Below are 16,422 nucleotides of genomic sequence, written 5' to 3' on the forward strand. Positions count from 1 at the left end.
TGAACCCGTACGAGTACGGTGGCACAATCAAACCGATAAATTTGTACAATATGTAAACATGTGTAACTCTCCAAAATAAAAACAAAAAAAAAAAAAACAACACCAGTAGCCAGAACCAAAGGCAATAGAAAAGAAGTAAACAATAACAACAGCACAGCAACGAATAACAAAATATCATCCACCATTGTTGTTTTTACCAGTTGAACCGGTTCCCCATGGACAAGCACGTGTGTGTGTGTGCATGCGTGTGGTTCCGCAGCAAGTGAGCACTTTCTTTAACATAAGATAGAAAGAGAAAGCAGCGCATATGACAGTTGGCGAGGGAAAACGAAATAGCAACAAACAAATGCATTTCAGCCTTTTACCAACATCACACAAATTCCAATTGCATTTTTCACTTGCCCTGTAGGAAATGGCAGGAACTGCTGTTTTTAAAGCGCATAGACTGGTGAATAAAAGGGGTTAACGGATTATATCTAATTATAAAACAAAACCAAAAAAAAAAATTTATGATTTTTTAGAAAAATTAAAAAAAAATTTTGTTTGTGGCTTTTTTTGGAAGATGCATTAAGTTTAATATATTTAAATTAACAAAAAAAAAATTTATTAAGAAATAAAAAAAATAATGTACTTTTACAGAAATAATGTTGATTAATAATTGGAGATGCATGACTTTTGGATACCTTGATACTGTAGCTGATTTTTGGGAGGAAATTCTCAAAAGGTCTTTGGCGGTGAGGAAGATTTTTCTGCTTAAAATTACCTCAAATCCAAACATTAAAAAAAAAAAACAAAAAAATATTGATCCAAAAGATTAATACAGGTAATGAACGAAGGATTAGTGCAATTATTGTTTTTTGACAAAATGTGGTTTCCGAAAAAAACGTTTTTTGTGAAAATATTTACACTTCAGTGAGGACCTATTAAGAACAGTTTCAGGACACACAATAACATAATGTTACTCCATTTAAAGGATTTCATGGACTTTCGAGTCTCAAAAAATCTATTTTTTTATTGCTTTATTTAATTCTAAAATACCTCTAGACTATCGTCCTAAATTTTCAAGTTGATTCGCGTAATATTTTCGGAGATATAGCTTTGAGAACTTATGCGCTCGATGCTAGCTAGGGTAGGTGCGCCGTTTTTGAAGGGGTTTTAATCGAAATTGTGGTTTTGAAGTCAGTTGGCATGATTACTCGAGAACTACTCAACCGATCTTCATGAAATTTTACACAGATCTTTGAGATACCTCTATATATGTATGTACATATGTATTTGTTATCAGCTGCTCTCTTTTTCCCTTTTTTGAAGCGTATAATTAGCTTTTTCAAACTTGGAAAATTCTTGGAATTGCTAAGCCGATTACTTTTAAGAATAGCTTGACAGAAATATATTTATGTTACTTGTAGAATTTACGATTCTTGGAATTGTCCACTAATCTGACTGGAGCCGTAAACCTATTGAGGTATTTACTCCCACAATCTAAGCAAACTATTGAGATCTCCACTTCCAACAACTTTTGGTTCTGAGGAAACTTTTTAGTGTTTCGTTTATAGCTGTGGAAGAGATGGTAAAATGGTTTTACATAAATGTCGTTTTTTCACATACTTAAAGTTTCTTTTAATAAAATTCAACATCACCACAATTTTCACACAGAGTGTGCGAATACTCCTCAAATGTACATATGTATGTGTGTGTGCTCACGTCAGTCTCTACTGACTCTCATTGACAACTGCAGCCAGCATGCGTTGTTGTTGTTTTACATGATCGACGCGCGTATGTATCGCATGCATTTCGTTAGCCGCTACAAGGCTACAACAAAACATCAACTCTCCAAACCACCAACCACCCCCAAGCGTCTCCAAAACATTTTCATTTTGTCTCCACATCTTGTACTCCACAAGCGAGTTTGTCATTGCCATGCATGTAGTATCCGTTAACCCTGTTACCATTGTCGTCGTCGTCGTGAGATGTTGTCGCAAGTGCTGTGAGCAGCATTTTCTTTGTTCGACACACGCTGGCTGGCAGCTCGTTGGCCGCCGCAAAACTTAAGCTTTTATCGCGCTATTTGTTTGGCACTTGTGCGTTCGGGCGTCGTCATAGACGCCACAACGGGTGTCATAGTGATGGCAGTTGGTGTTGGTAATTGTGTATAATGGTGGTCTGCTTGGTTTCGTTGCGCTTCAGTAAACAATACGCCATTCTGTAAAGTGCCGCACCGTTCGGCTAGCTCGCTGTCGCGTCCGATTTTAGTGAGTGAGTTTAATTTTTAGCAGAAAGTGATAAAACAAAAGTCGTGCAATTACAGCTTGAAAATTGTAAGTGCAAATTTTTTTTCAAATTCTCAAGCTTCTTGAAAGCTTAAGAGTGGTAATTATTAATACAAAGTGGCAAAGTGTTTGTGTGCTACTTTTGGGGGCTATGGAGAATATTTTAAAAATAATAAAGAAGAATAAAGTAAAATACATTGATATAGCAACAGCAACATTTCTGCTCAATTTCAACTTTTTGTTAAAGTTTTAAAGCTTTATATCGTGTCCAATATTTGACCGTTTAAGAACAGCTTAGTGAAAGAGAATAACTTTTTCTACCAATACTATTGGAAATATTTTGTAAAAATAAATTTGTAGAATTTCAATTTATGATCAGCCTTGAGGAGTTGAATTGATCTGCTAGTGGAAGATTGTATCAGAGCACTCTGAAGAAACCAGCATTGTCAATATTCGGAATCAGAATCGGTGCTTGTATGCAGTAATGGCTTATAAGTTCCTGAAAACTTCTTTACAATGGTATATTATATGAACAGAATAAGTCCCCGCATGGATAAGTAAAATATTATATTATGTACTTGGAATATACCCGTTTTTAGTTAAGACAGACCGCAGATCACTTAAAATACATTGGTGGCATGAGATCTCTTGGTAAAACTAACTGAAATTTATACATTCTTCATAACGGGATGACACTATTCCATCAGTGTAAAACTTCTGGTTTCTCGGCGAAAAACTGCAACAAGAATTTTCACAGGCTTCTATTGAAGCCATCTTTACTCAATTAAGGGGTTTCTATATTGACCAAAACAAATGGTAGTCCGATGGTGGAAGGTCAGGGCTATATGGTGGATGCATCAAAACTTCCCAGCCAACCTCTCCCAGTTTTTGCCGAGTCATCAAAGATGTGTGTGGTCTAGCGTTCTTCTGATGGAACACGAAGCCCTTACTGTTGATCAGTTTTGACAGTTGTTTTAGATTGCTTGGTACAATGTAATTAGTTGTTGACAAAATGCAAGATCAATCGTTCGAACTGGCTGGAGCTGCTCATAGTGGATGATTCCTTTCGAGGCGTCAATCCTGGCTTTACGTCCATTTGTTGAGCTTCGCTACGCTTGGACCATGATCTTTTTCGCACATTATTGTCCTATTTGATTCACTTTTCGTTTCCTGTTACCATTCGCTTCACAAATGGTTCGATTTCATTTCGCAAAAATCGCAGATGTTAATTCAAAAATTTCAAAATTTAGCGAATTTCTTCATTAATTTTTGAACAGCTGTAACTTTTTTTCAGCTTCCCCGACTTTTTTGGTTAAATTAAGCTTAAAATCTCACCTTTCCAACGCTATATGGTATGACACAATGATTGGTAGCACTGGAGACATTGACAAAATACGAAAAAACTTTTTCGACTACGCAAGGTACATATACATACATAACTGTCAGAGTGTAGGACATCTTAAAAACAAGGATAAAAAGTAATAATCTTCGGTTGCACCGATGCTAGAATACCCTCCACAAATTAAGAATTTTGCATATAAGAACTTGATTTTATTCGTTCAGCTTATATAGTAACTATGTATGTATGTATATGCTATATTGATCCGATCTCGGTTTGGTTTTAAAAATGGGCGAAATAGCATTTAATATCCTCCTATTCTCTCATATTCTGACAAAAAATAATCGGCCGAACATCTTTTCGAGCGTTTTTCAAATTAAGAGAATTCCAAAGAAAGTACACAGCGAAGCTAGTCACACAGGTGGCTACGAGTTCCACAGTATAATGGTATATAAAATGAAGAATTTGTTCATACATTTCGCGTAAAATATCAAACTGTACAACAACTGATTTTGGTAGACCATTACAGATTCGTTTGCCGTTCTGCAAGCCATCTATCGGTTAAATTACCGGTTACTAACCAATAGTGCTACCAGAAACTTCTGTTCAAGCTGTTGACAAAATTATTTTCGAACCTGTGTTTGCTTTTTTGACCAATTTAAAATAAAATTCATTAATATGTTTACTTGGGATTCCAAGATATGATGATTTCTGAAATGTTAGTGCTACTAAAAATTTCTGTTCAAGCTTTTGACAGAACTTTTTTCGAACCTGTATTTGATCCTTTGACGAATATATAGCAAATTCGTAAAAACTTTTACTTGGGATCCCAAGTTGGATGATTTTTGAAATGTTGGTTAATTTTATGTTACGTAAATCGGTTAATATACGAGCTTATCTTTTAAAATCGAATGATAATTTCAATGAAAATGGCATTTGTCACTGAAAATGGTTGATATGGAATCCTCACCGAAGACTAGAATGGACATATGAGACATATAAGTGAGCAAACTGAATTAAACCAAGTTAGTTAGTAAAGCTTTCAAAGAAAATGAGTGCAATTTCATACTCCTCAAGTTGTTGTGTTTGGCGTGAGTATTAAGTGTTCGGGTCCGCCTATTTTATTAATTGTTAATCACTAAGTTGTGTGCTCAGTTTTATTCGATGCAAATGTTAATTGAATCGCGCGTTGATATTAACTAATATTAATTTTCGCCTTTCTTATAAACAATTAATTCAAAAACTTTGGCTTAGATCCAACTAAAATCTGAGCTAAAATGGGTGAGACACCCGATGACTGCATTAAGCACTCATTACAAAACGGTTAACAGAGTAAACAAAATATGATCATTAAGCATTTGCCCCAAAAGTAAAACAGTAGCAAAATACAAATTATATACAAATGTTCATAACGCCACACCAACAGCGCCGCGTGAGGCTTAAATCGGTGTGGGCTTAGCGAAAATTCATTAGTCATTTGTACAAAATTATTGATTTCGGCTGATTATAGCATTTCACATTTTTTCTCTTTCTCGTTTCAGGTGAGACGGTAGTACACCATGGAAACCACACAGCCACGCATCTGCTTGCACACGAAATTTAAGTGATGATTTATAAATGAATGTGGATACTTCTAACATTTGATGAAGTCTAGTGTCGTGTAGTGTAGTTAAGTGCTATTGTGTTAACTAAGTAACTGATAACTGGTGCGATCGATTAACAACTGTTGTGCGGTGTGTGTGTGTGTGTGTAGAAAAATGCAAGAAGTGTGCAGCAACTTGGACCCCCAAATGGGCGCACAAATCAAATCCGAATCGCCATTGAATGCGCTGCATGTGTCCACGGGCGGCCAGACGATAGTGCCAATAGTGCCGGTGGCACCGACGGTGGTGCCCGTGTCGGTTTCAGCGCCGGCGCAAATGCCGCTAGTGCCACAGCCGCCACCGCTGCCGCCGTCATCAGCGGCCATGCTTGTCAGCGGCAAAATGGGACCGAGCAACTGTGATAAACGTGTGACCGCTGCCGATACAGCGTACTGGATGGCCGCCTCCGAGGGGGGTTTCATCAATTCACAACCGTCCATGGCTGAGTTTCTCAACCATTTGAGTCCGGAGAGTCCGAAGATGGGTACACCTGTCGGTGGTGGTGGTGGCGGATATCCGGTTGGTGTTGGTATTGGTGTGCCACAGTCGGCGGACGGCATGGATTCGGTGCCCGAGTACCCGTGGATGAAGGAGAAAAAGACATCGCGAAAAAGTCAAAATAACAACAATCAAGGTAAGTGCTTGGCAACACGCAAAGTAAAGCGTAAAGATTAATTACTTTAATAAAATTGCTTTGGCTGAACAGCGCCAACTGGTAATGAGGCCTAGATTCAAATATACATATATAGACATACATATGTATGTACATATATATATATACATATATGTAAGTGTTAATAAGTGTGACTGTGTACTGTTGCTTGGCCTGTGGCCTATGTACATGCTATCCATCAATAAATCAGTACAATATACCTCAACACAACAACAAAAATAACAATAAAAAATACGAGGTTTATGTAGTTGCAGCCGAAAATGTGCCCGGCGCCCAACTCACTACGCACTCGCTCTAGAATTAAGCCACAATCGATTTGTTCACAATTTACAGACGGCCCTCATTGCTCCGCCATGCATAGGGATCAATGTTGAGGTAACACTGACGAACAGACGGTATCTTTGATGAACCGTCAAAGTATCCAACATTTAAAAAATTCCCAGTCAACTGACCGATCCCATTGCCCAAGCGGACTGTACGCCGTTCGCCAACATTTCGTGCGGTTGTGGCTGCACGGCGGCATTCGGCAAAAGATCTGTTATTTGCGATCATTTGTAACAATTTTCGTGGCTGCACACGTGAAGGTTGTGGCTGCGGCTGCGGCTGTGAACGGGCAATTCTGCTGCGGCGACCCCGACCTGACTTCGCTAACGCATAGAATGTGAGAGTTGATCGTGGATACGAGTAGATGTGTGTGTACGTATGTGAGCGGTTGCTCGTATTTTTAACTTTCTTAAAATTATATTTGTATCAACGTGGCTATTCTTTAGACGGACCATTTTTTTGACGGAAACATGTCGGCCAATTACCAACAAACGCGGTACAGCTTGTATTTGTGATTGTAGGTACGCATTTATGTATGAATAACATATGCTTTCGAGGATTCCGTCACTAAAAAAAAGCAAAAAAAAAACAAAAACTTATATGTACACACACTCAAACATACATAGAGGTCCACAACATATGTACAAAAATAATAAATTACGTATGGAAGCCAACCATCCATCCGCTGTTTTTTCACCGCCTTGTGATTCGCCCATCCCGCCGTCAGTAACCGTTGGCTCGGCCTTTACTTGCCGCTCGACTGTGCAAGGTATTGCAGTTTACAAACAATTTTAAATTCTTTAACAACTCTTCAATGGGAAGAAAATGTTTGCTACCAGTCACTCGGAGTGACGGTTAGCTGACTTTGGCACAGTACCCAAATCTTGCAACCTTCATTATGTAAGGGCAAAAGAAAAATACTGCCACAACCTGAGCAGCAGGAAAAGGCCGTGTGCGATTGCAACCTGTTATTTGGATTCATTTGTCAAAATATTTTGCTGTCTCCCTATTTTGCTCTGGGGTTGGCAAACGGAGAGGGTAAACAGGCTGTTGATTTTGACATTGCTGCTTCTTTAGTATGTAATCCAAAGCAGGAGTTAAGTTTAAGGTTGTAACAACGAGTGTTTTGTACGTGGAAATTAAAAAAAAAATATGAAAAAATATTGTGTGCCTAGGAAGTTCACATTTCGCCGGTTCTTCACATATCCTGAGGCATTTAATGCAGTTTTTCATTTATACTGCTCTCTGTCTCTCATTTTTTCTATGCGTAGTGTGTTTATCGTATAAATACGTTTACAGATCTTCAAAAAAGTTACCGTTGTATCAAAAATATCTGCTGAAAATCACTTACTTTTTTGGTTATAAGTTGGTATAAATAGACTGACGAAAAAAATAAAATTTGATTCCAAAATTTTTATTTTCTGAGACGAAATCTTAAGCGCGTTGGCTATTATTTTCCAATGTCATAGATAAAAGCTTAAATATTATATAATACAATCAGCTAATATATATTTATTCATATAGTTCGGTTAAAATATTCAAGGCTACTTAAATTTAGAACGATCTGACAGTTAGTGAATACATATGTTCAAAACTTTATTAGAAATAATAACCTAAAATTCCACAGCGTTCCGATATGTGGAAAAAAATATTCGAGTTGAAAGATAAAAAAAATTAATTCGCGATCTTAAGGGGTTACATGGGTTTCCTCGGTTAAAAAACAGCCTTTTTCAACAATGAAAAAAAAAAATATTTTTTATTGGAATTTTTTATTTTTACAAACACACACTATTTAAAAAAAAATTCTGAAGTTTTTGAAAAAAAAAAATTTTAAACTCGGCTATTGTGACGCCATTACCGGTGAACCCTCGAAAAAACAATACGTCGCGTTGGCAGGATAACTTCTTACAGAATCATCTAAAGTGAAAAATACGTATTTAGTTAAAAACTTAGAGCTTGGACGATGGGAAAAAACTGAAAATTGAATTTCTTGCAGACATTTTTACAAAAAAATTAAAATTTTAGTAAAATTTTTTTTTTTTAATTTTTTATATATCGTCACCTGAAATGCAAAATAACGTAACAACATTTTCGGAAATTTACAGTGGCGTGAACGAAAAACGAAATAAAATGGAACATGAGTAAAACAAAATTTTAATATTGGTTAAAACTGGTTTTTATCTGACCGCAGAACCTGAAAATGTGGAACATATGTAATATTATGTATGTAATTTGAAGTAGTGAAGCGTAATCAATAAGACACTCAATTTCGAATTTTTTGATGATACGTTATTTTGCATTTCAGGTGACGATATGTAGTTGTAATCGAAAAAAAAATCCTTCGTTAGTGTTTTTAAGAATTGTATCTCAAAGACCTGTGTAAAATTTCATGAAGATCGGTTGAGTAGTTTTCTTGCCAACCGACTTCGAAAACACAGTTTCGAGGAAAACGCGCAGTCTTTGCGCGCTTAACCTAGCTGGCCTCGAGCACACAAGTTCTCAAGGGTGTAACTCCGAAATTGTTACTCGGATCTACTTGAAAATTTAGTACAAAACTGTAGAGGTGTTGTAGAGTTTAATAAGACAATAAAAAAATCGATTTTTTTGAGACCCGTAAACCCATCTAACGCCTTAAAATAATATCCTAAAATTCCTCAACGTTCTGATATGCGGAATATTGCTTCGAAGTCAGAGGTTAAAAAATTCAATTCGCTATTTTCAAACGGTAAGTTGTATCAATAAATTACCTCAGACAAAACTTGTATATCGTAAAATTATTTTAAAAAAATTCTATTAATTCTGTTTTCCTAAGACCTGCAGATTCTGAGATTGCTCCCCTTTAGTTCACTCTACGAATTGCCAAAAAAATTCCGTTAAATTGCAATATACGAATAGAAGACCAATTGTTTCGAATTGTGATATACGTGATCAACTCTTGTTCGATATTGGTCAATTTCGAAGACTCAAAAAATTAGCGCGCTTAGATATTTTGCTCGTTTGTCCATCTATAGTTCGGCAACTGTTCAGATTTTATAAGCAATTTTTAATATATCCTGATCGCATTGTTACAGAATATTATAAAACCAAACGACCGAATATATTTTCGAGTGTTTTTCAAGCTAATTGCATTCCAAAAAGAATATACAGTACTACCTCGACATACGAGTTTAATTCGTTCCGCAACCTCGTATCTTGAATTACTCGTATCTCGAAGCAAATTTCTCCATACAAAACAATTGAACTACCATTAATCGGTTCCAACCTCCAAAATGTCACCCCAGTTATTTTTGCTACGTGCTTTTGAATAATAAAAACGTATTTATAAATATCAAATATTTATTACACAAAAAAAAGAGAATGTAAAGAAATAAATTGGATATCCTCACTGGTCTTTGCCTTTTTCGCTACATTTTTCTCGCTTTCACCTGTAGGCCGTTTAGAAAAAAACATGTCCAAGGAGGTTTGTTTCTTCCTCCCTCTCAGAATGTTCCGGAAATGAGTTAGGCAAGTGTCATTAAAAAGGCCAGATGCACGACCTGTTGCAACTTTTTCTGGGTGTTTTTTTCCACGAACTGTGAAACTCTCTCCCACATTCCTAAGATCTCCTTTATCTCACTTGTAGAAATAACCTTCTCCTCTGATTCCTCAAAACCAATTTCTTGCATAACCTCAGTAGGCTGCTGTGACTGCTGCGTGTTACTACCGAACCGAACCGGAATCGTATCTCGGATTTCGCTCGTAACTAAAAGCAAAAAGTCACTTGCTCGTTGGCTCGTATCTCGAAAAACTCGTATGTTGGGGCACTCGTATGTCGAGGTACCACTGTACAGCTAAGTTTGTCACACTGGTGGCTACGAGTTCCTCAGTATAACGTTATACATATAAAGTGAGGATTTTGCTCATATGTACATTCCGTGTAAAGCATCGAACTGTACAGAAACTGCTTTTGGCAGACCTTTACAGATTCGTTTATACATTGGTGTTCTGCAAGCCACCTATTAGTTATATAACCGGTAACTACCCAAAAGTGCTACCAGAAATTTCTATTCGACCTTCTAAGTACATATTACTTAAGGACGAATTAATAATTCTAACCGAAGCATTGTGTCGCCTTTCTTTCTTACTCGAAGGCCTTATGAATTGTACTGTGAGTATGTGTTAGTTTTGGAGCTAATTCTTTCAGTTTATTGTAGTTTCAGTAGCCGTGACTTGCTGAGCAGCTACCATAAGTAAATTCTCTCATTGGTTTCTGAGTTGCTAATAAAGCGTAAGCTGAATAATTTCATTCTTCGTTAGATTTGTTTATGGTGATAAAACAACTCAATTTCAGAAAAAAATTCATCTTCAGAAAACATTAGAATAAAACCAATTCAAGAATGTTGCACATCTTTAGAAGAGTATTTACATTAAAATTTTTCTCACTCAAATATAGTGCGAATTTCAACACTCATGAGCAGATTTGGAGTGCGTAAAATAAATACCGTTAAGTGGGCAATGCAACTTGTCATGCTCCACCCACGCACGTACGCTTACACTACGAAAAAAACATTAGCACACATACATATACAATTATGCCCACATGGCGTTCGCCCTTCACACTGGAGGGTCAATATATCTTATTTAACGCAATACTCACGAACACTTGTAGACTCGGCCTCGGATTTTGGCTGCTGTGGTGGCGACGCGCACGCTGAATCTCACCTACGAATACCAAGGCAACAACACCATGCCGCGACCTTACGCCGATGAAAAGTGGCTAAATGTGTGTATGCGGACGGACAGACAGACTGCCTGCTGAGCGGGATAAATTACAAATGATGTTAACAAAGTGCATGAAGTTGTAACACTTATACCGCAGTATATGTGCGTGTGTGTGAGTGTTCGTTCAACAGTTTAATTTGTTAATATTGTCAAATTAATTCATTGTGCGTCGACAAGTGCGGTAAATGAAAACATACATACGTACATAAGTAAGGGAATGTGTTCATATGAGTTGGACTACTGTTTCCTTTTGCAATAAAAGCATATTTTCCAACGAATTGTTAGTAGCAAAGATATAGGAACAGCATCAAAAAAGTAAATTTATGTGGATTTTAAATAACGGTATTTTATTAACGCTCTCAATATAGTTTTGAATTTTGACATATGAAGCGAGTTGTTCAGTTTGCGATCATTTCCAGTCCCGGACAATCTTTTGAGTGTGAATTAATTTCTAACTCAACCAATGCCATGACATTCGGGCGAGAAGACTGCGACCAAAGTGGTTGACGCATGTATAAATCAAGGCATATCTGGAAAATTGTCATTATGACCTTTTCGTCGAATAGACCCAATAATTTGAGTGGTCAGCATTGCATAGATATAGAGAGAGATGTTGCTACTGACTTCATTTATGCCGTTCGAGTGCTATGGATGTAGAGATATGTATTCTTTGATGTATTCAATACCTCGAACTAGGTATCTATATATTCGTGGACTGCTCTATTGATGAAATGTTATAGGATCATAATCAATTCTATGGTTCTCACTATTTCCAATGATAATCTTCATCGACGCTAATAGCTGCTACATAGATGCTGTTAAGTATTTGAAACTCGACATATCGTTTAGCCCAGTTACTGACAACAGTGTAATGATACAGCTGTCGATATCCTTATTGCCAGAGATTCAGATTATAAAAAATCTGTTAAGTATCGTAAGGAGAGCAGTACAATTCCTATTTGTAGATATATGTACATATGTTATGAGGTGAATCATGCGGATTTTCTTATAAAAGCCTTTGAAAGCCAAGCAAATATGGCACACGTAATATGTTAACATAAAAACAACAGACTTGAAAAATCATGTTTCTTGTTATAGAATACCTGACCTTACAAAAAATTGATCATTTACGCAAGTAAAGAAATGCGCTTAGGGTTAGCTAAGTCGCATTCTTTCGATGAGCAAAAAATAGTAAGACTTCGTTCTTAATTTTAAAATTCCCGATTTAATTTTCAAAATAATCCCATTGTCAATATTTTTTCCAATCTTCAAAACAGTTGTTAAAGTCCATCTCCAGAATAATCTTCTATTCGCGTACCGATTCACGTTTAATGTCTTCAATTGACTCAACGCTTCAAGAAAGCGTTCTTCTTACGAGTTCTTTTTACGAGTAACTTTGCGTAAACGACGCATAACACTAAAATAGTATTCCTTGTAGACAGTTTGGCCGGTCGGAGGGAATTTGGAGTGCAGCACACCTTGATAATCGCAGAAAACTGTCAACATAACCTTGATTTTTGAGCAGCTTTGACGTGTTTTTTTCGATTTCGTCTCACTTTTGAAACGATATTCGGGCGATTGATGGTCTGTTTCCGAGTCGTATGCATAGATCCAAAACATTTCGTCAGTAATACTACATTCATGACATTCTGGTAGTCGGAAAGCATTGTTTCACAGACATTAACGCGACGCTGTTTATCGAAAATGTTTAGAGACTTTGGAACCTATCATGCTTCCACTTTATTAGACCTAAATGATTTTTAAAAACGGGTTTCACTGATCCTTCCGGAATTCCAACGACGCTAGTAAGATCTCTGACTGTAAAGCGGCGATAACTTTATTTCAATGACGGATTTGCCATCAGTTGATGTAGATGGTCGTCCTGAACGCGGTTCGTCGTCAACGCTTTCCGACCCTGCTTGAAAAATTTGTAGCAATCAAAAACACTGGCTCGCGACAAACTATTGTCACCGAAGGCCAATTCCAATATTCTGAACAATTTTCCATACAATTTTTATAAGAATCGATTTGGATGGTCTTCAGTGCCTCCAGTGAGTTTTGGGTTTGTTCCCCTCTTTCGAAAGCCTATTTGTTAGACTCTTGTAAAGCAATGAAGTCATATTCATAAACCCGCGTCTCGTCACCTGTAATGATAACTTTGTTGATCCTAGAAGCTACGTTGTCAAGCTTCTTGTTTGCGACTTCGGTTCAATGTCGTTTTTCCAAAAGATTCAAGTTATTTGGTACGAGTCTAGCATGATAAGTAACCAAAATGTGTTGAGTGGATCCATAATAGAAGTTGAGATCCTCTGCTATCATTTGATGCCAATACGACCACTTTGAAGCACTAGTACTTTTTTGCATGAAGCAAGTTTTCGATGACTTCACGACCTTCATTGTATGCTTTGTGTCATTCATATGCTAATGTTCGCGATAAAGTCGTCTCCTCGAAACACTTCCGCAATATTTTCAACGATTCCATACTTCTACTTTTTTGTTCTTCTTCTTTATTGGATTAGACACCGTGATTCCATTGGAAATATAAAATTGCAAGCTGACTTATTTCTCATAGTAAAAATCACAAAAAGGTTAAACTCATCTGGAAAAAATTTTTTTGGGCTTAGTCAAATTTGATCAGATTGTATACTTAATACACATTCCAATAAAAATTTTAGTATAAATAATTTTTGTTGACATTTCTTTAATATATTTTTGAATAGCCAGTATTTAACATGTGTTGTCGATTGTCTGTTACATATTATCTCTGCGAATGATTTTTCGGCAATAGATTTTTGTAAAATTAACTCATAATATTTACACATCTTAATTTTATTTAAAGTTATACATCGTACCATTGAATGAATAGCCTTATTTACGAGCTGATTACTGCTCCACAAATCTCTAATGCCTTTCCCCTAACACGAAAATTATACAAAATAACACAACAACGCTGCGGTGCGTACGAAGAGTCGTTAAATGGCACATAAACACGGCCATAAACTTAAGTGTGTTGGTTGAGGATGAAGGGAAGGAGGAGTTTGTAACTCAACTAGATCCACGTACAGTGTTAGAAGCATGCTTACATACATACCTATTATATACAATATTGGTCTGCAATGCAACAAGTTGAATTAAAATTATTTTGTTTAACATTTATGCGCCTTTCAACTTTAACCCACATTTTGCCGCAACACTCATTACAATATGTTCGCTCCATACGAGAACGAACGAATAACGAATTGCCTCTTATTGGCGCTGCGAAGGTAAGCAAACGGTTCTGGACATGCATATATAAATATATACATATGTATGTACATATGCTGTCGAAACAATATTATATGTGCTTATATGCGCATATTGAGCGCCAGCTGTGGCATCCACCCACCGAGCATATGTTGCATACGTGCGTCTGAACCACCGCCTTCAACAGCGACTGCTCTTCGCCGCAGCGCGTGAATGTCCTGACTAAAGGCCCTTAACCACCACAACTCTATTCAAAATATCATCCATTCATCTATACGCATACTTGTAGGTTGGTCCGTTGGACGATATATACTTAGTACTGTCTGTGTGTTGCCGGTTGAAGCGCCGGCTTGTAAGGCAAGGGAGAGTAAAAAATCCGACGCGCGCTTTTAAATCCACCCCCTGCGGATTATGATTATAACAAACCATTTATCATAATATTTATGTTGATGCGGCGCACTTTTTCTCAATGAAGTCGCAACTTCACCACGTTCACTTCTTGTTACGAGTATTTTATTAATTTTATTTATGATGAGTCATTTGCACGTTTACATTTCTAACCTTTACAGTTGAATTCATTCAGCGATTTTTTCATGTCAGATCTCATTGTGATTTACTAGGTTCAGGAGTGTGCATAAACATATTTATACTGGTTTTGATGTTTCTGAATACGATTGTTGAACTTGACTTCAGCCTTCAACAGAGTCGAGCGGCACACAAACATATACATGTACAAAGCTAGGCTGCCAAGTAGTTCTTTAGAATTAAATTCCTCGATCCTTTCGGTTAACACGAGTTTATTATTCAATCACCAAAATCTGTAGAAAGAAAAAGTTGCAGAAATTTTTTGAAAACGTAGTCGTGGAACTTGTTGACTTTCGATCCTGAGTGTTTGGCATGCTCTTCTAAAAAAGGGTCATTATCGACCCCTCTCGATGCGTGTACTAATAAGAATATACTTTTATGTCGATGTATATTAATACTGATGTTCCTAGTTATACCATTTATTTGGAAATCCAATTTCTCTAAGATTCCTTAATATTTAGCGTCAAGTGTTTTTTCGAGTTAAGATTGGTTGGTTGAAGAAGATGGCGTGTGAGGGATGTGGATTTGATAAGAAAACCAGATTATTTTCCTCCTCAGCTGCCCAATATCTCTTTATTTGGAGATTTGGAAGTCGTGGAATATGTATCGTCTCGCACGGCGGAAGGCTGGGCATTCGCATAGATAGTATTTCAGCGTCTCATCCTCCTCCGCGTATGCTTCGTATTTGGCCAACGCCACTTTTCCCAATTTTTGAAAGCAATGAGACTTAGTATTGTCGCTACGGACAGCCTTAATATCCGCTTGTCTATCTAGAAGGTTTATGTACTAGCTGATTAGAACAGAGGCCTTCCTATTTCATTCTTTGATCTATCGGTGAATATGTAGGCCTCACCGTTGGGACTGTCGATCACAGAACCATTGGACCATTCTTCTCTATTGGGGAATGAAAACGTTGTGTTTATTTTCTAATGAGTCAATCTTTTTCGGTATCACTGTCAATTTAGCCCGAGTTGATTAATAAGGTTGATTATCCGTAATAACATGCCACTAATGATGCCGAGTCTGACTCCAATGATCTAAAATTATTTATGAACCGGCTAGCCCTAAGCATTGCCTTAAACTGAATTTGTGTGTATTTTGGACGAATGTAAGGACAACATCCAGGGCCTTAGCTTTTTTCATTGCGCCCATAATCAACAGCGAACGGGCTTTTGCACCTGTTCCATGGGTTTAATACACCATTTTTTCGATAATGCCATCCACTATACCATCGCATCATATGTTGGTATGTGGTGGATGACAATTGTGTAGAAATAATAGACTTTGTGGGGTAGTAAATCCTATTTTCGGTCATTGACTCTTCTGTAGAAGTTTCAGGTTCGAAGGACTTTGGAAGCCCTGCTCTCAATATGCTCTCTCCAGCTTAGTTTTATATCTAGGATAACTGCGAAATATATGGCTAAGCTCGAGATTACAATAGATCCCCAAAGTGGGGAGTTTGAATTTCGAAGCTTCTGTCTTTTTTGTGAAAAGACAGATTTCTGTTTTTTTCAGATTGACGGTTAGGTCGTTACCATCCAGCTAGTTGGCAAAAATCTCAAATCTCCTTTCTATGAGTCGGAA

The 16,422-nt window shown here is 37.1% G+C and overlaps 1 protein-coding gene across 1 annotated transcript in view; it reads left to right on the forward strand.

The window, feature by feature from the left end:
- Positions 1-5,240: 5,240 nt before the first annotated feature.
- The window catches only part of LOC120779854 (homeotic protein proboscipedia), an 80,785-nt gene continuing 69,603 nt past the window's right edge, over positions 5,241-16,422 (forward strand). The window contains exon 1 of the mRNA XM_040112214.1: positions 5,241-5,886. Coding sequence (XP_039968148.1) covers positions 5,367-5,886 — 520 coding nt within the window. The 5' untranslated portion in view covers positions 5,241-5,366. The remainder of the gene's footprint in view (positions 5,887-16,422) is intronic.

The sequence above is a fragment of the Bactrocera tryoni genome, chromosome 1 (genome assembly GCF_016617805.1).
Source record: "Bactrocera tryoni isolate S06 chromosome 1, CSIRO_BtryS06_freeze2, whole genome shotgun sequence".
Taxonomy (NCBI): Eukaryota; Metazoa; Arthropoda; class Insecta; order Diptera; family Tephritidae; genus Bactrocera; species Bactrocera tryoni.